Source organism: Tachyglossus aculeatus, chromosome 9 (genome assembly GCF_015852505.1).
Source record: "Tachyglossus aculeatus isolate mTacAcu1 chromosome 9, mTacAcu1.pri, whole genome shotgun sequence".
In the NCBI taxonomy this organism is placed as follows: domain Eukaryota; kingdom Metazoa; phylum Chordata; class Mammalia; order Monotremata; family Tachyglossidae; genus Tachyglossus; species Tachyglossus aculeatus.
The window spans coordinates 53,578,842-53,601,938 of NC_052074.1; the positions used below are offsets into that span (position 1 = coordinate 53,578,842).

The 23,097-nt window shown below is 41.9% G+C and overlaps 1 protein-coding gene across 3 annotated transcripts in view; it reads right to left on the reverse strand.

Moving 5' to 3' along the window:
* The window catches only part of LRP2 (LDL receptor related protein 2), a 176,663-nt gene that overhangs the window by 115,897 nt on the left and 37,669 nt on the right, over positions 1-23,097 (reverse strand). For all 3 annotated transcript variants that reach the window (XM_038751850.1, XM_038751849.1, XM_038751848.1), the window contains exons 5-13: positions 14,777-14,887; positions 14,519-14,632; positions 13,428-13,544; positions 12,271-12,414; positions 10,798-10,917; positions 5,743-5,871; positions 5,167-5,336; positions 3,649-3,872; positions 1,701-1,907 (exon numbers count right to left, since the gene is read on the reverse strand). In XM_038751850.1, the coding sequence (XP_038607778.1) occupies positions 1,701-1,907; positions 3,649-3,872; positions 5,167-5,336; positions 5,743-5,871; positions 10,798-10,917; positions 12,271-12,414; positions 13,428-13,544; positions 14,519-14,632; positions 14,777-14,887 (1,336 nt within the window). The remainder of the gene's footprint in view (positions 1-1,700; positions 1,908-3,648; positions 3,873-5,166; positions 5,337-5,742; positions 5,872-10,797; positions 10,918-12,270; positions 12,415-13,427; positions 13,545-14,518; positions 14,633-14,776; positions 14,888-23,097) is intronic.

Here is a 23,097-nt window from a genome sequence, read left to right on the forward strand (position 1 = left end):
TCTGGCAGTAGGAGCAGTTAGTAATAATAATAATAATAATAATGATATTTGTTAAGCGTTTACTATGTGCCAGACACTGTACTAAGTGCTGGGATGGATACAAGCAAATCAAATTGGACCCTGTCTCAATCCCCATTACACAGATGAGAGAACTGAGGCCCAGAGAAATGAAATGAAATGAAATGAAATAAGGTCACACAGCACACAAGTGGCAGAACCAGGATTACAACGCATGACCTTCTGACTTTCAGGCTCTATCCACTACACCATCAATTGGGTGCTATGGTCAGTTTTCTACTTGACTGAGAAAGAGGTTTTCATTTTCTCTATCAGTCCAATGTTAGCTCTGGGAGAGCAAACTACTGGCTAATCTGGAGGTCATACTTTTACAATTTCAGAATCACTTATCACCATAAGCACTTCTATAGCTGTAGCGTCCCATCATTATTCATATCCCTGCTTTACAGTATAGCATAAAACATTTAATATTGCAGATGTTTACTCCATCTGAAAGCACAAGTTATCCTAATATTTTCTCCAGCTGAAACCAACTCTAAAAATGGCTCGGAACAGTATAAATTACAAGAAAAGTTGTTAAAAAGTGAAATAAGCTCATTTGGATGGAATAAATTAGCCAATCAATGTAATAATAATAATGATAGTAATGATGGCATTTGTTAAGCACTTACTATGTGCAAAGCACTGTTCTAAGCACTGGGGAGGTTACAAGGTGATCAGGTTGTCCCGGGGGGGCTCACAGTTTTAATCCCCATTTTACAGATGAGGTAACTGAGGCACAGAGAAGTTAAGTGACTTGCCCAAAGTCACACAGCTGACAGTTGGCAGAGCCTGGATTTGAACCCATGACCTCTGACTCCAAAGCCGGTACTCTTTTCCACTGAGCCACGCTGCTTCACTGGACCTTGGTACAGGCCACTTTAAATTGATGGGCTGAAAGTAAACAAGTCTTGGCTATTCTTTTAAGAATACAATGGGGAAGTCTGAAAAGGTGTTAATAATCTAATACATTTGTAGTTAGCTTTAGGATAGGGATAAAGTGAAAAACCATAAAGACATCAAATCCTATCTTCAGATATTTCTGCTCAAGTTATCTTTGTGTTGTGTGTGCATGAATGTACAAAATCCGAATTTGTCCCTGAAATGTTTGGAACACGAAGGTGAGGTTGGCTAGTGAATTTCCACACAGGACATATTGAGCAGATTTAAGAATTTCGAGGCTAGAACAAATGAGGATAAGAAACAAATTCTCAGGGAAGAAATCAAAAGGGACAAAATTGTGGGCAGGGAACATGTCTACCAACACTGTTGTACTGTGCTCTCCCAAGTGCGTAGTACAGTGCTCTGCACATAGTAAGTGCTCAATGAATGCCATTGATGATGATGAAGTAGAGTAGATATATAAAGTGGAAACAGGTAATAAAACAAAGCCTGTGTGTCAAGTCTTGCTATATAAATGAACATTATAAATGCATCGGGCATTAGAAGCACCAACATGAGTTATGAGAGAAGGCTACAAAAGTTATACCCTTTCAGAAAGGGATACTTAGTGCAAATCCAGTCATGATGTCAACCAGCACAGCAGTACTCTAGTTTGGGCATTTTCTCCCTCTTATTTCCCTGGGCCCCATCCATGGGGTCTCAGGGTCTACAATGTACAAAATCAGAAAAACACTCCCTACCTTTGAAGTCCATCATAAGTTACAGTCTCGATGTAATCAAACCGGCTGTCGACCCAATAGAGTCGCTTTGATACGATATCCAGAGTTATCCCAGCAGGCCACCCTAACTTTGTCTTTATCAAATCTTGACGGTTTGTACCATCCATGAAGGCCCTTTCCACCTTCGGGTCCCCAGAAAGACTATCCCAATCGGAGAAAAATAAATACCTACAAAAGGAGAAAAGATGAAAGGTTTCACACGTTTACAAGTGTTATGGAGAAGTCATACGCTTCCCAGGGAAGGCACAGGCTGCTTCATGGTCGCAAAGCATGCTGAGAGCACCAGGTTTTATTGCAGATGGGGTTTGAAATCAGTGGGAATCTATGAGATCCTCGGGGTGTAAAGCGACAGATAGAAAAATGTTACACATGCAGAACAAGAAGCAGCCAAGATTGGTCAGTAGAGTAGACCCATTTGCCCATCCTGGGGCAGGTTAGGCAACGCCGTGGGGCATGCTGAAGGCACATGCCTTTGGTTTTCACCCCTGCACAACCCTTCAAGGTTCAATGCTGATCCAGAAAATGATTTACATTAAAAAAACCCCCATAAACCTCACAATGCCCTTCCTTGAACAAGAAGAATGTCCTATTGGCTTCTTTAAGACCAGAGACTGACCCCATTTACTAGGAATGAATCTGGCCTCACTGTTCATCAGTAGCCAGAAACTCCTTTGAGGGGGTGGGGGTGGGTCAGTGAAAGCATCTTGGACTCAGGCTACCACACCACAGGGGTTTAGGTTTCTTACATACTTTTTTGTACACAGGGACTGGACACTATTTGGGCTTTGAAATTTTAGTCCCATATCTTCTGTGTGTTCATTCATCTTGCATTTGCAATAGAAGTCACTAGTGATTACCATCTCAACTCTGGTCTGTAACATGCAAGTATTGAAAGCTATAGTAATTCTGAAGCAACTCACCCTTGAAAAATTTATTACATATGCCCGTAAACGTCCGTTTTAACGGTGACCTGGAGGACAATTATGCTTAGAAGTGATACTATTGTTTGGTTGATTAAGAGCACTGTCTGGAGTGAACCACGTGACCCAAACACTCTCTAGGAAGAAACTGGTCACCCATAAGAGAAAAGTTACTTCTTCCAGAATGCTAGCAGCTGTGTCCTGAAAGAGTTAACATCTTCATATGGGTGATAATATCCCTCCCAGAGCTTCACTGACTTTCTTTGACTCTTAGAATGTGAGGTCCACTTTTTTATTAATACCCCCATGAGAATATAAACCATAGCCCACCTACCCAGAGACAAAACAAAATCAGGGTGGAACAAAAGAAAATTTCTCAATGTTCAGAATGAAAAATACAGCCATGGGCCAAAAAGCATAACTCTGTTGTTTGGTGGAATATGCTTGCACAAAACTATGAGCCCTTGATCTCCCTGATGCCCTCACAGTTATTTTTCAGTGTTGACAGATTCTACAGGTGCTTAGACTAATTCCTCAGATAAGGAAGTACAACCAAGACTGGAAGGGCCCTTGCCATACACTTTATCTTTCCTAGGGAGGAGGCTTATTTAACTAGATTGTAGAGACCTTAAACGAAGCAAAATGATTTTAACAACCCAAATCCCACCCCTGATTTCCACAAAAATTGGAAACAGCATGAGCCTTCTATGACCTCAAGAGATCAGTACAGTGCCAGCGCTTAGTACAGTGCTTTGCACATAGTAAGTGCTTCATAAATGCCATCATAGTTATTATTATTATCAGAGTCTCTGCTTTTACCTGAAAGTTTATCGACTATTCATATTCTCCACACTCACACTCCTCATCTACCTTCTTCCAAAGAAGTCAATGAAAATTCCACAGAGAGGAGACAGAAATAAAGGGGAGGGGGTATTCTAAATACAAAATTTAAAGAGAAACATCAGGAATTTTTTTCATTTGCTACTTACCCAACAGTTGGATCAAGAGCAATTCCTCTAGGGTTTCCCAAATTTTCAGTAATAAGAGTGACCCGGTTGGTTCCATCTAAATTAACCATGTCGATTCTGTTCACACTTGTCTCCACTACATAGAGTTTATTATTAACCCAGTCCACAGCCAAGTTCTCAGGAGTGTCGACTGAAACATTCAGAACTTCTTGCATATTTAGACCATCGATGCCAACAGAAAAGACCTGTGAGTTAAATAAGGATTGCTATTTCTGAGCCATAGTTGAACACGGAACTTGTAGACCTGAATTGGTCATGGATGCCTCCAAGGAACAAAATATCTGCTTCATCCAAAGCACTTATCTGGACAATGGGAAATGGTCTATGGGAGAAATACATCTTTAATTTAAATAAATCTTTAAAATACAGCACAACTCTTAGGTGTATGAAGCACCTGAGGAGAAACCCATCCTTTTTCCTTAATGTTTCTAGCATTAAATGCATTGATAAAATGGGGGCAAACAAACTTAAGGAACTTTGGATAGGCAACAACTGAAGAAACTTTGAGTTTTCACCATTGCATTTCCTCAGGCTATGAAAAAGCAGATCAGAACAACTGATTTGATTTAAATAAGGGACAAATTACCTCCTTCTAGATGGCTCCCGTTAAAGTGATAAAGAAGCTAACATAACCAGATCCTAGCCTCTCTGAGACAGGAATAAATCTAACATCAGAAATAGGAAGGGGTTATGACCAAGAATGAGCAACAGTAGCAGAGCAGAGGGATAAAGTCCTCTCTAGTGTTCTCTTGCCCTACAAGTATTTTCCAGGTTCTCAATTTTCTGAAACAGTTGTAGAGAGTTCTCACTCTCTACAACTGCATAAGTCTTAGTTGTGAATTCTGAACTGGAAATACAGGAACAAAGTATAAGGTGGAGGAAATGTTCTTGGACTTCCTGGTGGTTAGTGTGTCTCAAATTAATTTTCAAAAATTTTCTTTGCTTTATTCTTAAATTGACTGACTGACTGACTGAATGAATGAACTACACCCACCTCTTTCCAAAGGTTGTGTAGCAAAATATTAGCTTGTGAAACAAAATACTGTCAATATTTGTTCAGCAAGCCTCAATTACCATCCCATTCATAGATGCTGAAGAAATCTGATTTTTATCATCCACAATAGCACAGCACTTTTAACATTTTCCGTGATCAAGTTTCCAAAAATTACTACCAAATATTTGACCAGTTTTGAAAGCATGCCTACTATTTCTCCTAATTAGGCTTTTGGACTCCATTTTTAATAAAATTAAAAGTTACTCAAGGATAACTCATATAATAGGCTGCTTTGTTTAATATACCACATGTAATACTATAGCATAGAAAAGGTGGTGATTAACATAAACTATCTCAAGGGCCTTTTCTGTTGAAAAACAAGGGTACAGCCTAAGTCTCCTCGCCTAAATTAAAAGCTATCAACACATTCTGCTATTGGTTTTATTCACTTCCTTAGCCATGACCTTCTTCAAATTTCTACCTACCTTATCTTGGACTGTGTCCGTCCAAAAGATCCTGCGCATGTAAAAGTGAAAATCCACACCCACAGCCACTCCACGATTCCGAGATTCAACCAACGTACGGAAACTCCTTCCATGGATATCTCCAATCAGTAAATCCCGCCCATTGGAAAAAATAATGGATGCAACCCCAGCTGAATGGAAAAGACAAGAGTGTCATTCCACCCACTGGCTCCAACAGCTAAGGTTCTTACAAGAATACCTGGTGCGTTGCTCATCAAACCAGCAGCTAAGAATTGGCATTTAACAGTTACAAAACACTACAGTGTGAAGGTTCCCAAGAGTTCATGTTGTCAATGTCCAAATGGGCCAAAAACAACCATATTATTTTCAAATCAACTGGCTTTATCCACAAACATTCTCCCATCCACCTGTGACAACTATAGTCATTGCTGGGTTTATTTGGAAAAGTTAGACCAGCAAATAGCATAAAGGAAAAAGAGGAAAGCAAAGAGAGTGGAAAACTTCCTATTGGATAATCGGCCCCTAAATGACTGAGCTGGTTAAAAGCAAATCCACAGCTAAGGACCATCTACTTACATGAAACGTTGGCTCTACAGTGCCGGTGCTGCTCCAGGACGTAACCCTCTACGCAGTGGCACTGATGATGTCCAATGCGGTCCTCACACATCTGATCACACACACCCCACATCTTGCAGTCATCAAAATCTGCCAAGTGGAAAAGGATCATTTTATCATCATTCATTGAGTGACCCACTGTAATGGCTTCTGGTAAGGTCTCATTAACAGTGACTCACCAAGGAGCTCTCCAGATGTAGAGACCCAGACTAGAACCATAAGTGATATAAATGCAACAAGCGAACTGGACACACAAGACACTAAGACCACAGTACAATGCTCTGCACACAGTAAGTGCTCAATAAATAAGATTGATTGAATGAATGAATGCATTGCCATTACTGGGTCTGACAAGTGCCCGCCCAGTTTAATAGCCTGTCTCCCTTGGTGGCAATAGGATACAATTTTCAGTCAATCCAGAAGATCATTAGCATTTGTAAAGGAATTAAAAACATGGGGCACCAAAAAAATAAATTTTCAAAATATGGAGACACTGTTCAGACTGCTAGACCCACGGTCTGATAAATTTCCCACAGGTGAAAATTCTGGTGGGGTAGAAAGAGGCTGGGGAGTTCCAGGTCTTTGAATACTTTCTCATTATGCAATAACTTTCATCCACGGATCTCAACCTTAACCTGCTGATAAAGGATTGAGAAACTGAAGTAAGAAGAGGTATAGGCTTCAATTCCAGACTACACTTCTTACTATACCCCTAAAGAAACACCACAGCATGCTTTCTTTAAGGTATGGAAATTCAAACTTTATTTGACTTCAGTTTGGACAACATGAAGTAAAAGGCTAGTCTTTGGGTGGGCTTAAAGTACTGTGTGGCTCTCATTGGCATATTCAGTCACACAGGCACCCAAAGGTAAATTTCACCATCAACCCTGACTTTCTTCTTTATGTATGAAGGACAGCGATATCTGATGAACAATGGATGCATGGACTAAAGTTCGTTTCTTGGTCCAAAATGCCAGGTATACTACCTAATTAACAGCAGCAAAATTTTTTCAGGATGACACCCAGTATCAAATTCTATGTTGTTGGTTTTTTTCCACACAACTAAGTGCAACAATGGGAGTGTTTGTGTGCTGTAAAAGTAAAGCTATCTCAGCTTCTTTAAAGAAAAAAAAATCAAAGAAAAAAAACACTTTTCCTACTGCAAAAAAGATTTCCTCCACTCTTACCTATTATTTTCTGTACTTTTCCAGCACTTCACCCTGCTCCTGCTACTAGCTACAGCCTTCGGGAAAGAGTTTTGAAACCATTTTAGTTTAAAACGATACACTCCTCTGTTAACTATAGATCTGTCTGTCTCGCTGAGCCCCACTGTAGGTCTTAGCTGGCGTCCAAATGAGCTGGCAGTGATGGCAGTGACCCACCTGCCCTGGGTCTATGTAGAGCTGTCTCTTTGTCAACAGAAATCACCTCCCGGCAATCAGAAACAATGGGAGGTAATGAGCAGCTTCAGCAGGGAACTGTAGTTCTACTGATGGGTCAAAACCACTGGGAAACAATCAATTGGTTGAGAAATACAGATTTCACATCAGTACTGGTTTTTAAGGGTCTGCCACTGACACTGTGGGGAATCTAGGCTGAGTCATTTAGATTCCCCACTCTGTAAAAATGACTTTCCAAGCAGAGTAGGGTAGTGTTCAGATCAGAATTTGGATTGTTTACATGTAAGGTATCTGGATGCCCAGTCCATTGTAATATCATTCTCTATAAAGAGATATTACATGAGAAGCAGCGTGGCTCAGTAGGAAAGAGCACGGGCTTTGGAGTCAGAGGTCATGGGTTCAAATCCCGGCTCCACCAATTGTCAGCTGTGTGACTTTGGGCAAGTCACTTGACTTCTCCGGGCCTCAGTTCCCTCATCTGGAAAATGGGGATTAAATCTGTAAGCCCCACGAGGGACAACCTGATCACCTTGTAACCTCCCCAGCACTTAGAACAGTGCTTTGCACATAGTAAGCGCTTAATAAATGCCATTATTATTATTATTATTATTATTATAAAGCACAGGTAGGGCAAGTGCAGTATGTCACAGAGGAGGTTGAAACAGTAAACTGTTCTCTACAAATAGCGTCTTGCATTTAATAACAGTAATAATTTTGGTATTTGGTAAGTGCTTACTATGCGCCGGGGTGGATATTGGGTTGCACACAGTCCCTGTCCCACATGGAGCTCAGTCCCAATCCCCATTTTACAGATACAGTAACTGCGACCCAAAGAAGCGAAGTGACTTGCCCAAGCCCCACAGCAGGCAAGTGGCAGAGCCGGGGTTAGAACCCATGACCTGATTTCCAGGCCTGTGCTCAATCCACTACACCATGCTGCTTCCAGCCATAGGGCCCAAACTGGCACTTGAGAAGACAAAGCAGCAAATTTACACTCCTCTTCCTCTAGGCAATATGGAAGGAAGATTAGGCCATCTTCGAAAGCACAAATCAGAGTTTTCGAAGTCCAATGGACAGACACCAGAAGGAAACCTCAACAAAACAAGGGTGGGCTCTAACATGAGCCTCCTTATAATGAGTGAGTGGTAACAAAGGCACTTGTAGGTCAACCATATCTAAGTCAAGAAACCAGCACTTGAAAAAGTAAGGTTTCTTCTTCAAGATTATCATGCCATAAAGACATTGTAAAAGTAGTTTTATGGGTTCCTTCCAAACTATTCAGACCTTGAAAAACAGAAACCGTGCAATCTCAAATGAACAACCCTTCTTTTGAACAACGCTTCTTTCAACAAATGAATGGAGGCTAATCAGAGTCATCCCTGGTGGTAAATGCTTCCATCTCACTAAGGAGGCCTGTGCAAGTATTTCTCTACTTCTATACGCATGCATGTGCATGGTTGGTGCCCTATTGCTGGTGATGTTGAATGTCGTGAATATTTGAAATATAAAGAACCTGGTATAACTCAAGGCTCAGAAAAGGCTCTAAAGAGGGATTTAGCTGAAGGAGATTCTGAAGACTGGGATCAAATCAGTTCTCTCTTCTTGATGAGCTTTCACAAATTCTCAAACTCCCACAGCAAAATGTCAATATTACCACCATCCTTGCTGGAACCCAAATGTTTATCTAGTGCTGAAGGTGAGTATCACTGGCTTGTAATATTTCTATTGGTGTCCTTTCCACTCTATCGGGAAGAGCAAAGGCAGCCCGGAAGAACATGGAGGAGGAGAGGAAGGACTAAAAATAAAAGTTTTATTTGACTAAAAATATCAACCCTCCCAAAAAAGCACATGAGGATCAGAAAGATAGCTAAGGGAAGCTTTGATTTATTCTGATAATACTGGTGAAATAAGTTCCTTTTTTGAAATTAGACACATTCTGCCCTCACATAAACCACATTAATGTGTGCTGTCATTGATGAGAGAGAATAAATTATTGGCACTATTTTGGACACAGGCCTGATATTAAAAACTTAAACTCTGAACACTGCAAGGACAACTACAATTTGATTACTTTGCTGGAAAAAAAAATCACTCTTTTTCTGGCAAGGGAAGGACAGGACAGTGAGATCAGAAGTGTTTCTACAATTTAATCAAAACACTGTGGAAGTAAAATCCTTTCCAGGAATTTCAGTATTGTTTGGAAACTGAAGTCTTCCTTTGGGAATGCAATTGCTTAAACATTTATTTGGTGCTCACTATACTGACTTTCACCAGATTTAGTAAATCACCCGCAGTCACCCACATTGAATAAAAGAACATTGAAGAACATCCAAGGACTGAAATAGAAAGCAAAATCACCTTATTTTATCAAGCATTCGGCCTCCCACAGCCAACCCTTTTACCAGATTTTACTGGTTTGAATTTCATCTCTTCTTTCTTCCCCTACCCATGCTTTGGTTAGTATAAAATGAGGTACAAATAACTCAAAAGTGCTCAGCAGGAGTGGGAAGGAGCAGAATAGCCAGAGTGAGAGCCAGAGAAGAGGAATCTTGGAAAGGAGTGTCAGAGGAACAGAGGTCTGAGGCAGAGGCCTGAACTTTGACCAATTTTCCTTCCTCTCCTCCTCCATGTTCCTCTCCTCTCCTCTGACCAGCCCCCTGAACTGGTAGTAACATAGCTACATTCTGTAACTCGTTCCAGTGTCACGGATCTAACTGATCATCCAGAAGGAAGTGGTTTGAGGAGTGCTGATACATTCAAGTCTGGTTCATTGCAGTTATCGAACTATGTGTTCAGGAGTGATAGCTTTCCTGGTTAGAACTGTCTTCCTTAAGCCCAGAGGATTTTCCTAACTACCAATACTTCCATCCCCATCTCATTCATTCTCATGGGTGCAACTTCATCTCAAAGTTAGTTTTTCACAAACTGGCATTTTCTAACATGTCCAACCTAAAGAACCAGGGTGGTTTTTAACCCCAAATAGGTTTGAACCACTGGTTTGAAAATAGGATTTTTCAATTACACATAGACATAATGGCGTGACTTGGTGGATAGAACATGGATCTGAGAATCAGAAGAACCTGGGTTCTCATCCCAGCTCCAGCATGTCTCTTCTGTGTGATCTTGGGCAAGTCACTTAACTTCACTGGGCCTCAGTTACCTCATCTGTAGAATGGGGATTAAGAGCGTGAGTTCCATGGGAGACAGGGTCTGTGTCCAACCTGATTGACTTGTATCTACCCCAGCACATAGAACAGTGCTTGGCACATATTAATTCCTTAACAAGTACCATAATTATTATTATTATTATTAACCATGGGTTTGTTAAAGTGAGATTTTCCAGTCATTCATATACCCATATATAACTTCTGTTGACAGTAATGACATTTTCAAGAAGGAAAGAAAACCAAACACATGATATTGCATTCCTGGCTAGCCTCCTCACTTTAACCTTTCAGTTCCCAAAGTCCTCAGCTGAAAACAGCTCCTCTCGTTCACATCTTACGCCCTCATGCCCATTCCTGCCCATCTGTTGAATCCTCATGAAAATACTCCAAAGGTCCTGTGATAAGAGAACTGTTTTTCTTGCACTGGTCACTTTCTATGAATCGCTTACCAATGCACGTCCGGCTGTCGTTGCTGCTGATCACATAGCCCGAGGGGCAATAACAAAGCCCTCCCGATGGTGAAGAATGGCAGTGATATTGACAGCTCAAGGTGGCACACTGGGATACATCTAAAAAAAGAGAAGCATTTTAAAGCCTGCAGAGTGATGAGTGAATGATGCCACTTTTCCCAAAAGATAAGAGTTTAGATATTTTCCCCCCCTCCAGCTTGGAGTAGGTCAAGCAAAAAAATGTATTTTCCACCATCGTGCAGTGAGACTTAAAAATACACAATATATTTAGCCATAAGACAATTCTTTTTCAGATTCTCAGGTGTATTTTCTTCAAAGTTGCTAGAAGCTCCAGGCATTGGAATGTTAGACAAAAAGGAGTGTGGCACATACAATCCCACTCTTGCCCACCCTGGGCTCGTAAAGAAGTGCAATAGCCATGAAAAGGCCTCAAGGTGACTAAGCAGATAAGTATTTTACAGATTGCATCAGAAATCAACAGTGGACCTTTGGAAATGTCAGGTTGTTGGGAGGATGCAGCAGTTTGGAACCAAGGGCTCGCACCTGGAGAGGGGAGGAGCATTAGAGAGGCCCCTTGGAGAACTGCTCATCTGTTTAACCACCTCTCTACGCCCGTACAAATTGATCCTTTGCATTTTCCAGTGACTCCAATGAAGGAAACCTGGGCTCTAATCCCAGCTCCACCACTTGCCTACTGTGTGACTTTGGGCAGCTCACTTAATGTCTCTTTACCTCAGTTTCTTTATCTATACAATGGGAAGAAAATACCTGTTCTCCATTCCCCTTAGATTGTGAGACACAGGACAGGGACGGTATCTGACCTGACTGTATTGTATCGACCCCGGCATTTGGCAGACTGTTTGGCATGCAGTATTTTTATTATTATGATGGTATTTGTTAAGCACTTACTATATGCCAAGCACTGTTCTAAGCACTGGGGTAGACACAAGGTAATAAAGTTGGACACAGTCCCTGTCCCACATGGGGCTCACAGTCTTAATCCTCCTTTTTCAGATGAGGGAACTGAGGCACAGAAAAGTGAAGTGATTTGCCCAAGGTCACACAACAGACAAGTGGCGGAGCCAGGATTAGAACCTGTGACCTTCCTCAGAAGGCCCATGCCCTATCCACTATGCCATGCTGCTTCTCAGTAAGTGCTTAATTAATATTAGAACTTCTGCTATTGTTGTTCTTGCCTATAATTCCTCTTTCCTATGTGTCTGTCTTCCAGCTAGACTGCCAGCCCCATGGACTGTCTGAATTGTTCAATTTGTATTCACCCAAGTACTTAGCACTGTGTTCACTACATAGGAGGGACTCAATAAATACCATACCTAATCGGGTAGAGAAAATATTTCCTAAATTTCTGAAACACTCCTTGTACACCAGATTTGTGGCTGCTGCTTGCTGGGAGAAGGATACTCTGTCCTTCCTCCTGCCTCTCATACTCACTGCAGTATCTGCCCGCAGTCACATTGGTTTCATCTTCTCCCATGGGGCAGTCTGAGGTTCCATCACAAACTTTCTCAACTGGGATGCAGTGTCCTGATCCAGGGCAAGCCCATTCTCCTGGGTAACATTCATGGTGCCCACTTTCTAAGGAGAACAGAAGAAAAAATGTCATCACATTACATAAATTGATTACATACATTATTTACCCATTATTATGTATTATAAACCCTATGGTTGAGGGTACAGTCCACAAGATTTTTTGAGGCCTTCCCTGTCTAAACCCTCATTATCACTAGCCACCCTCCCTTCTACGTCACCTACGCGCCCGGATCTGTACCGCTTAAGCGCTCGATATTCATCCCATCCTCAGTCTACTGCACTTAGGTACAGATCCTTACACTCTGCCATTTCCCCTTTCTGTAATTTATGCTATTGATGCCTGTTTACTTGTTTGGATATGTGCCTCCTCCCTTCTAGACTGTGAGCCCGCTGTGGGCAGGGACTGTCTCTATTTTCTGCTGAACTGTACTTTCCAAGTGCTTAATACAGTGCTCTGCACACAGTAAGCACTCAATAAATACAATTGAATGAATGAATCAATGTCTCTCTCCCCCTCTAGACTGTAAACTTCTTGTGAGCAGGGGTCATATCTATCAACTCAATTGTACTGTATTTCCCAAAGGCTCAGCACAGTGTTCTGCACACAGAAAATGACACTGATTGACTGACTGATTGATGGGGGGTAATGGAAAGCCAGAGTGATTTAGGTTCCCACATAGCCTAGAACCCTAATTTGCCCACAATTTTTAAACTACCACAGTGTGTTCCCAAGCTTCTAAAAACCACAAAACTGACTGATATAAGTGGGGTGGCATTTTGGGATACTGGACAACTCATCAGCAATAATACTGCACTGGGGCCCAGAGGATGGGGTGGTAACTCCCCCTACCCACAGTCTCCCCAGTCACCACCCCCGGCCACACCTTTTTCCTGCCCTCTCTTTCTAATGTTCCATGTCACAATTTCCCTCTGAAAGAAGTTTAAGAGAAAACTAAGAAGACACATGAAGCAATTCAGGAGATGGGGAAAAGACACCTAAGGAGTTTTATCAAAATGGGATTTGTCCTCAGGGAGACGCCAAAAGACCCACTCCTTACCACAACCATTCTCGTCTTCATTATCCTCACAGTCGTCATCTCCATCACAGACCCAGCTTTGATGAATGCAGCGGCCACTTGGGCAGGTGAAGAAATTACCTCTGCATGTTTGATAGGCTGAGGAGGAAGGAAAAACAGTTTTTTTAATCAACAACCTCAAATCATGTGGTTTCCACTGGATTTTCTAGATCACTTCCCATTGAATAAAATGAAAGGGGAAAAATTCGTTCATTTTTTTTTAAGTGTGGTCATCAATGACCCCATAAACTCTTCACCCTGACTATACTGTCAGGCAGAGATTTCTCGTTCTGATTTCTTTTCCTCTGACTTGGGGAAAAGGTGCAGCACTCTAGAAATGTGCTTAGAACAGTGCTTTGCACATAGTAAGCACTTAATAAATGCCATTTAAAAAAAATGGCCCTGGGAGTTCAAGAATATACTCTAATAATCCAGGGTAAAAATCCTACTGATAACAGGTAGTAGTAATAATGGCAGCAGTAAAAAGAGCATTTGCGCCCTGTTTGCAATGTATTTTACTAAGCACTTGGAAAGTATAAAACAAGCAAGTTACACAGACTCTCCCCACAAAGAACATACACACTAAAAGGAGAGACAGACACTCAAAAGGGAGTGGGATTCCAAAGGATTTTCCTCTTAAAAACTGCAGTAATATCCGCTTAACAGAAGGGCCCAGCGTTCCTCTCTAGGCTTTCTACATGAACAATCTTTGTGCCTCAGTTACCTCATCCGTAAAATGGGGATTAAGACTGTGAACCCTATGTGGAACAGGGACTGTGTCCAACCCAATTACCTTGCGTCCACCCCATTGCTTAGTACAGTACCTGGCACATAGTAAGCACTTAACAAATACCACAATTATTATTATCACTACTTTAAAACTCTCTAATCCAGTTTTTCAAAAGAACACAGACCCACAGGCCTGGACCCTGAAAAAAAAAATGAGACTGGACTTCTAAGAAGTCGGAATGAGGGAACGTAAGCATTCTAGATAAAACCTGAAATTAAGAACTCCAACACTTATACTATATTTGGTTGGTTACTGACACTCAAACCAATAAAAGTCACCGTACTGCAAGAATTTTCATCGGTCCGATCCCCACAGTCGTCATCGTGGTCACAGACAAAAGCTTGAGGGATGCATTCTCCATTGCCACACTGAAACTGCGTGTTCAAGCATCTCTGAGCTGGGGGTGGAGAGAGAAGAGAAAAGAAAGAGTTACCATCAGCTGTTCAAACCAACACCAAGTAGGATTGCAGTCATTTATTCTTAATGAGCACAATCTTCATAACTGAATTGCTCCAAATGGTGCCTCCTGCACGGTACTTACTGCAGTTGCCTTCATCAGAAGAGTCCCTGCAATCTACTGTCCCATCACACCTTTGACTGGTGTTATAACACGCCCCATTTGCACAAGACAACTGGTCACATATTGGATAGCCTACAAAATGAAAAGCAGAACAGACAATAAGATTGATAAAAGGCAGAATCTACCTAATAAGGAAACTGACCAGTGACACCATTAATGCGCACTCTAGAACACCATTAATTTAAGGTCCCTGAGACCACATCTTCCTAATTTATGGGGGCGGGGGGGAAATCAAACAAACCAACAGCATTTATGGAGTGCCTACTTTGGGCGGAACATAGCACTATGTTCTAGGGAGAGTGCAATCAATGTTAGAGACATAATCCCTGAAGACAACTTGCTTATAATCTAGCAGGATAGACAGAAACACAATTTACAGATAGAGGGAAGAAGGAAAGAATCATAAAGTTTAATGAAGCCTAGTAGGATTAAAGCTACTGCTTCTGTTTCTCCTCCAAAGCCAATGGAAGGAAATTGTACTGGCCTGATCTAGTTTTCACAAAGTCATTTTGTACTTTACCCAGTGACTATAATTTGCCTGATTATTTGTTCGACTATCTTCCAAGGTACAGTATTCTCAGAATACTCTCCCAAGCACTTAGTACAGTGCTCTGCACACAGTAAACACTCAATAAATACAACAGATTGACCGATAACATGTTTTCCACTACATCGTTTGGATGGAATGATGTTGGGAAATTAGGAAGCATTCTTCTGATAACGCATGCCTCTCTGGACTGAACCCAATGCAATGTCAGAAGAAATAACAGCACGACATTGACCAAAGTCTAAGTAATATGAGATTTGTCAACCACAAAACCCCTGGGTAATCAGATATCTGACTATCAAAATGATTTTTATTTTTAAAGAAAGGAACTACATGTGTCCTTTCCTAGTATCTAGTGACTTCTATCTCCCATGAGTTTTCAGAAATTGACTAGTGGTTCTATAATACCATCTTCTCATTCCCTAGGATCACACGTCATCTGGCTATGTTGATTTGAATACTACCAGCTTTTGAAGTACTCTTCAGCTATTTTATTCCCCATTCTAATCGGGCTTTTCATCCTCCTATTACAAGTGCTGTTCTCTCTGGCTAACTGATCACTACTGAACTTTTTTGAAAAGCCAGAGGCAGGAAAAAAACGATTTAAAGCCTCTGCCTTTTCATAGTCATCTGTTATCTGCTTTTCCCTCCCTATCTGTCAGGAAGTGACATTTTCCTTTGTCCCCACTCTTTCGCTTTATATAATGAAGAATGTTTTCCTAGTGGTGTTCAGTTCAGCGTATATTGTTCTCCAAGTTTGTTTCCCAGGAAAAGTAGTCCCTTAGTCCACCTGTTAGAAATGTAGTGCTTTAAGATGATCTACTTAGCTACAGTGAACAATATCATAAAAGTTTACTGTTCCCCCCTCTAGACAGGATGGTCTTTTACCAGTACAAAGAAATGATTAGCAACCAGGTAAAGGGTTTCATAGTCCTGAAAAGGAAGTATACGTGTGGCAGATGACTTTAGAAATGATCTCAAAATAGAAATCGGCAGTCCCAAACTCCCCTAATATCTGATGGCAATAGACCAAATCCTAAACCAGACAAGAATGTTTACTTACAAAGAGAATAAAACCTGCCTCCTGTTCAAAGTTTTCATCCAAATAGGCGGGCGGGCCATTATTTCAACCCAAGGCCACCTACCAATTTGGTGAGGCTGTCAGAAGCATCATTTCCAGGTGAAAGTTGAGTTTTTATTAGATACCAGATATCAGTTAACCAGAGAGAACTGCACTTTTAATAGGAGGATGAAAAGTCCAATAAGAATGGGGAATAAAATAGCTGAAGAGTACTTCAAAAGCTGGTAGTATTCAAATCAACATAGCCGGATGACATGCGATCCTAGGGAATGGGAAGATGGTATTATAGAACTAGTCAATTTCTGAAAACTCATGGGAGATAGAAGTCACTAGATACTAGGATACTAGGTTATGGTATGCATTATGTCCTTACTCTGTGCCAAGCACTGAGCTACATGCTGAGGAAGACATAAGATCATCAGAAAACAGCTCCTGATCCACACAGGTTTCACAATCTAAGAAGCAGGGAAAGCAGATGTCCTATTCCCATTTAAAGATGAGGAACCTCAGGAACAGAGAGATTGAGTGACTTGCCTGTGGTTCACCCAGCAGGCTAGTGGCAGGACTAGGATTAGAACCTACGACTTCTAATTCTTAGTCCCTTACTCTTTTCATTAGGCCATACATTGCCTAATGAAAAAAGCAAGTCAAGAGAAAAGGTGAATGTGGGAGGAGTGGCAGGGGGACTGCTAAAAAGATGGCAACAGCTGAACTTCCACATCCAGAGGTTTCTAATTATCTCAAACCTACCAACAATCGACTCAACAGCCTTTGCATGATGCTACTTTTGTACGACTGCACCTATAACAGATTGCTGATGGCTTCCATTTACACCCTCCTCCAATTAGCCTTATTAAAATCACATCTCCTGTATGAGGCCTTTCCTGCCTAAACTCCCATTTCCCCTATTCCCAATCCCTTCTGTGCACGATGGGAAAGCCATAGAATTATTTTGTAAATTGCTGTCAGCCCAATGATAATAAAGATATGGTGCCATAAACATTTCCAGGGCATGACTATCATACATAGTGTCAATCTTTGCTTTTCTGAATGTCAAGTGATTTTGAGTTTTCATTTGGCTTTGTACTATGAACACACCACTGGGAGGAAGATTGGTGTCACCTCAGATCGAGATCATGTGACAAACACTCAATCCAGTTAGTCACTCAGCTCTGTTTATTTGCCTTGCCTAACTGCCCTTTTCATCGTCTGGGCATCAGACATGCCAGTTGATGGAGTTGGGAGATTTCCCTCCCCCGTGTGGCCTGGATCACTCCCTAAATGTTTCCAGGCTAAGATCGGCTGCTCAACAGGAGAGGATGGAAAAAAAAAAAATCCAGCTCCATCTTCGCAGTAGATTATCTGCCTCAAGAGTGGAATTTATTGGGCCTTGTGTTCTGGAGGTTTCCTTTATAGTGGGTATGCTGGGATATGTTGGCCTAGTGAGCCACTTGTGATCCCAAACCCTTCTCTTCATGAGGCCATGCCACTGAGGAAAACAGAAAAAAAACAAACAAACCCAAAACCTTAGACTAAATAGGCACAAAGTGACTAAACTTGAAGTGGGCTGGTGCAACTCCGTCCCTGGGTGAAAAACAAAGGCCTGCTTGGCGTCTTGAAGCAGAGCCTTGTGATAGTCAGAGGTCAGCCGTTTGGCAATCCAAATGAATGAAATGTGTTTTTGTCTTTCACTTGCTGATAACAAACCATAATCAGCCAGGAATCTCCCTCCTTTCCACACCACATGGATCTCTTCCATACACAGTGTGCCTCCCCCCCAGCTCCTGCTCCCCTCGCTCCCCTTCTCTTCCCTCCTCCCCTCTCCCCCCACCCCCAAACACACATACACTGAAGGGCAGGCAGAGAAGGGCCGAGGTGACTCCACGGATGCTGTTTATCTAAACAAGATGAAATTCTGCCAAATCTTTGGTATGGGATCCAGAAGGCAATTTCAAAAGCAGGGAGGTCCCCTTGTGGAGTCCACACAAAAGCATGGAGTCCAAACTGCCTGCCCTGAGCGGAGTCTGAAATGAACAGATTCCACTTCCCATAAAGATCTCTACTGCTACAGCCATCACATTATTAATGAGCTTTTATTTAGCCCAAGAAAAGAGAGGGCCACCATCCTGTTATCTCCTTACAGGGTTATTTCTGAAAGCATGTTTGCTTGTTTGGCAGGGCTGAGACTAAGCATTGTAACTTTTCTTCTATAGAGCAAATCTGCCATGCCACTGAGGTGCCGTCCAGAATTTTAAACAGAAAGCAGAAATGCCCATAGCTTTACTTAGAACATACACATGAACCTGAGAGGAAAATCCCCTTCTGAATCTTCTCGTCACAAAGATTTTTATACAATATCATACATACAACACATACATACAATATATAATATCAAACATTACCAACCAAGGAAGAAACCGATTCCACTTTCCTCAAATATCTTCACCTCCACTGCCTCTTTCCTTTCTCCCTGAGTCTCAAGGACTAACACATAGGTCCCTTTCCTAAATGTTGGAGTTGTACTCCAGAAGGTAAATCAGTGTATGATATGAAATGTGCAGTGCCTGTCTGAGCTTCCCAGCCTGGTGCAGTGACTAGATTGAAGCAGGTGTTGAGGTTAATAAAAGGTTTTATGTCAAAAGTTGTCACTCAGCTCATTCCCCAAAAGGGGAGAAAACAGGACTCAGCCCTGGAAACTTCAATAGAACGCAGTTGAGAAAATAGATATATTCATTCATTCAATCGTATTTATTGAGCGCTTACTGTTTGTGCTCAAGACAAATTAACACGTAAATACAAAAATGTTAAAGTGGCCGATAGCTGGGATGACATGACTAAAAAAAAACTGAAGGATAATTACAGAATACCTCTTGGAGGAGATGGCTTATGAAGGAATTTGAAGAAGGGGAAGGGCATACTTTGGCAACGCTGAAAGGGGAGGGTACTCCAGTAAGAAGCAAGGATGGTCTGGGTGCAGGAGAGTTAGGAGTTTTGCTTGGAAAAAGTATACTGCATGAGTTGGAGGAGACTGGAGAAAAGAGCATGGAGATTAAGAACCACTGAATGGAAAAATTTTATTAACTCAGTTAACAAATAGAAGGGCAAAGAGAAGAGAGTAGTACCACAGGCACATAAGCCAAATGAGTAAAAAATAGGCTTGCAAACAATACACATTTGAAATGCACTTTTACATCCTGTTCAAGATTCTATTTCCCTGGTTGTCAAGCAGTGTGGATTTTTTTTTCTAATTTGCCTCAGGACCCCTGGGTTGATCTCTCTCATTCTTTCGTTAAGAGATATGATCAATTTTACATCAAGGCTAAGCTAGATAGAACTCTTCACAAAAGACTCTCCTAAAAGGGCTGATCCACAGAAACTCCTAACATACCGTAGGAGTAGTTCCCTATTGAATCTAGGCAAACTGCTGTGGCTCTAAATATACTGCTGTTGGAACTCAGGTTAAAAGGAATCGGGGCTGGATCAGACCTCAAAAAGCACTTCAGCCAATCCTGAAATTCCAAGTGGAACTTCCCTACTGTTTTAAGAGAGAAAGTATGTGCTTTTGTCTTTTTTCTGTTGCCACAATCAGTGGGTGGTTAACTTGATTAGCTGAACACTTACTGTGTTCAGAGTATTGTACAAGGCCCAATTTGGATGCTACCGAAGAGAGAGCAAAATGAATACGTGATGCCAAAGGATTTATACTCAAAAGGGAGAGGCAGGCAAACTTCAGAAAGAGGCATGTGAACCAAAAGTTTAGAAACATAGGTCTGAGTACAGATTTCACTAGAAAAATAAATCTTCAAGAGTAAAAGAAGTTGCTAGAGTAAGTGCAGTCATTGAGACAGTTCATAATAATAACTATGATATGCACTTATGTGTCAGGCACTGTACTAAGCACCAGGGTGGACACAAGCAAACTGATCAACAGAAAGTTTGCTATAATTGTTCCTAAACATATAGCAAACTCCTTGAGGGCAGGGAACATGTGAAGTGATTCCATGGTATTCTCCCAAGCTCTTAGTACAGGGCTTTGGACTCAGTAGGCACTTGATAAATACCCTTGAATGAAAAATCTGTGATTTGCTTCCACAGGAATTTTAATATGCTTTATTAAAAAAAATCAACTATTATATGCAAGGCACTGTACTAGACACTATAGTTCTAATTAAAGAATGAGAAAAGTTCCAAAACGCTCAATGCAGATATAAAGCATGTAATTTCATTGTTTTTCAAAACATTCAAAAAGAAATGCTTTAAAACCACAATGATAATTAGCAGTTCCAAATGTAACTGTCTCCCACATGTTGACTAGGAAAGTACAGCAATCACTTAGAAACTGTGCTATTTTAATTAAATTCCGCTAATTAAATGACCCATAGCTGTACTGTTGTTCTGATGTTTCACTTTGCCTCTGCAAGGGTAGTTTTTCCCGGCTGTTAATTCCGTTAGCAGTAAAATGGTCTATAGCTTTGAAAGCACTTGTTCCTTTTTTTCCCCTTACATGCTTAATTGACAAGCTGCTTCATATCAGTGCCATTTTACAGATGGCTGGCCTCTTAAACAATGTTACTTGGACAAAAACAAACAGAATTCTTACTTACAATTACATCAGGCACTGTTTTCCAGGAACACTGGCTAACAGAGAGTCCCTTGTGATGTGTTTAGAAAATCAGTGTGGTCTTGTGGAAGAAACAAGGGCCTGGGAATCAGAGGACCTGAGTTCTAATCCTGTCTCAGCCACTTGTCTGCTGTGTGATCTTGGGCAAGTCACTTTACTCCCTGGGCTTCAATTAACTCATCTGTAAAATGGGGATTCAGATGTAAGCCCCATATGGGCCACCTGATTACCTTGTTTCTACCTGGCATGTAGTAAGCACTTACTAAATACCATAAAAAAAAAATCCTAAGAAGTCCAGAGATGTCCCTGCAGTTAAGCTGTGCTATTCCTTTCCCAGGATGACAGTCTCTTTCTAGAACTTGAGTGTGCTTGCTTGTATCACTTTCCAGAGGTGTAGAGCTCGCCGTACATTTTCAGGCCAAGGAGACCTACCACACTCCGCTTTCTTAGTGGGTTCTTTTAGGTTATAATTGGGGTTTGAACTCTGCAGTGAGGGTAAAGGGGCTTCTAAGGGCTTGGGAATCAGATAATCACCAGGACTTCCTGTTGGTGAGGACGTAGCACAACTAAGGTATAGAGAATCTGACCTTAACGATCAATGGCATTTACTCAGCCCTTAGAACAGTGCTTTGCACGTAGTAAGCGCTTAACAAATACCATCATTATTATTATTATTACTACTGAGCACTTACTGTGTGCAGAGCATTGTACTAAATGCTTGGGATAGTAAAATACAACACAGTTCATTCATTCATTCATTCAATCTGTATTTATTGAGCGCTTACTGTGTGCAGAGCACTGTACTAAGCGCTTGGGAAGTACAAGTTGGCAACATATAGAGACGGTCCCTACCCAACAGCAGGCTCACAGTCTAGAAGGGGGAGACAAAGAACAAAACAAAACATATTAACAAAATAAAATAAATAGAATAAATATTTACAAATAAAACAGAGTAATATATACGTACAAAGATATATACATATATACAGGTGCTGTGGGGAGGGGAAGGAGGTAAGGTGGGGGGGATGGGGAGGGGGAGGAGTGGGAGAGGAAGGAGGGGGCTCAGTCTGGGAAGGCCTCCTGGAAGAGGTGAGCTCTTAGTAGGGCTTTGAAAGGAGGAAGAGAGCTGGCTTGGTGGATGTGCGGAGGGAGGGCATTCCAGGCTAGGGGGAGGACGTGGGCTGGGGGTCGACGGCGGGACAGGCGAGAACGAGACACGGTGAGGAGATTAGCGGAAGAGGAGCGGAGGGTGCGGGCTGGGCTATAGAAGGAGAGAAGGAGGGTGAGGTAGGAGGGGGCGAGGTGATGGACAGCCTTGAAGCCAAGGGTGAGAAGCTTTTGCCTGATGCGTAGGTTTATTGGGAGCCACTGCAGATTTTTGAGGAGGGGAGTAACATGGCCAGAGCGTTTCTGCAGAAAGACGATCCTGGCAGTGGCATGAAGTATGGATTGAAGTGGGGAGAGACAGAAGGATGGGAGATCGAAGAGGAGGCTGATGCAGTAATCCAGTCGGGATAGGATGAGAGCTTGAACGAGCAGGGTAGTGGTTTGGATGGAGAGGAAAGGGCAGATCTTGGCAATGTTGGGAGGTGAGACCGGCAGGTTTTGGTGACGGATTGGATGTGAGGGTGAACGAGGGAGCCGAGTCGAGGATGACACCAAGGTTGCGGCCTTGTGAGATGGGAAGGATGGTAGTGCTGTCAACAGTGATGAGAAAGTCAGGGAGAGGGCAGGGTTTGAGAGGGAAGATATGGAGCTCAGTCTTGGACATGTTGAGTTTTAGTTGGCAGGCAGACATCCAGATGGAGAAGTCCTGAAGGCAGGAGGAGATGTGAGCCTGGAGGGAGGAAGACAGAGCAGGGGCAGAGATGTAGAGTTGGGTGTCATCAGTGTAGAGATGATAGTTGAAGCCGTGGGAGGGAATGAGTTCACCAAGGGAGTGAGTATAGATAGAGAACAGAAGAGGACCAAGAACTGACCCTTGAGGAACCCCTACAGTAAGGGGATGGGAGGGGGAGGAGGAGCCTGCAAAA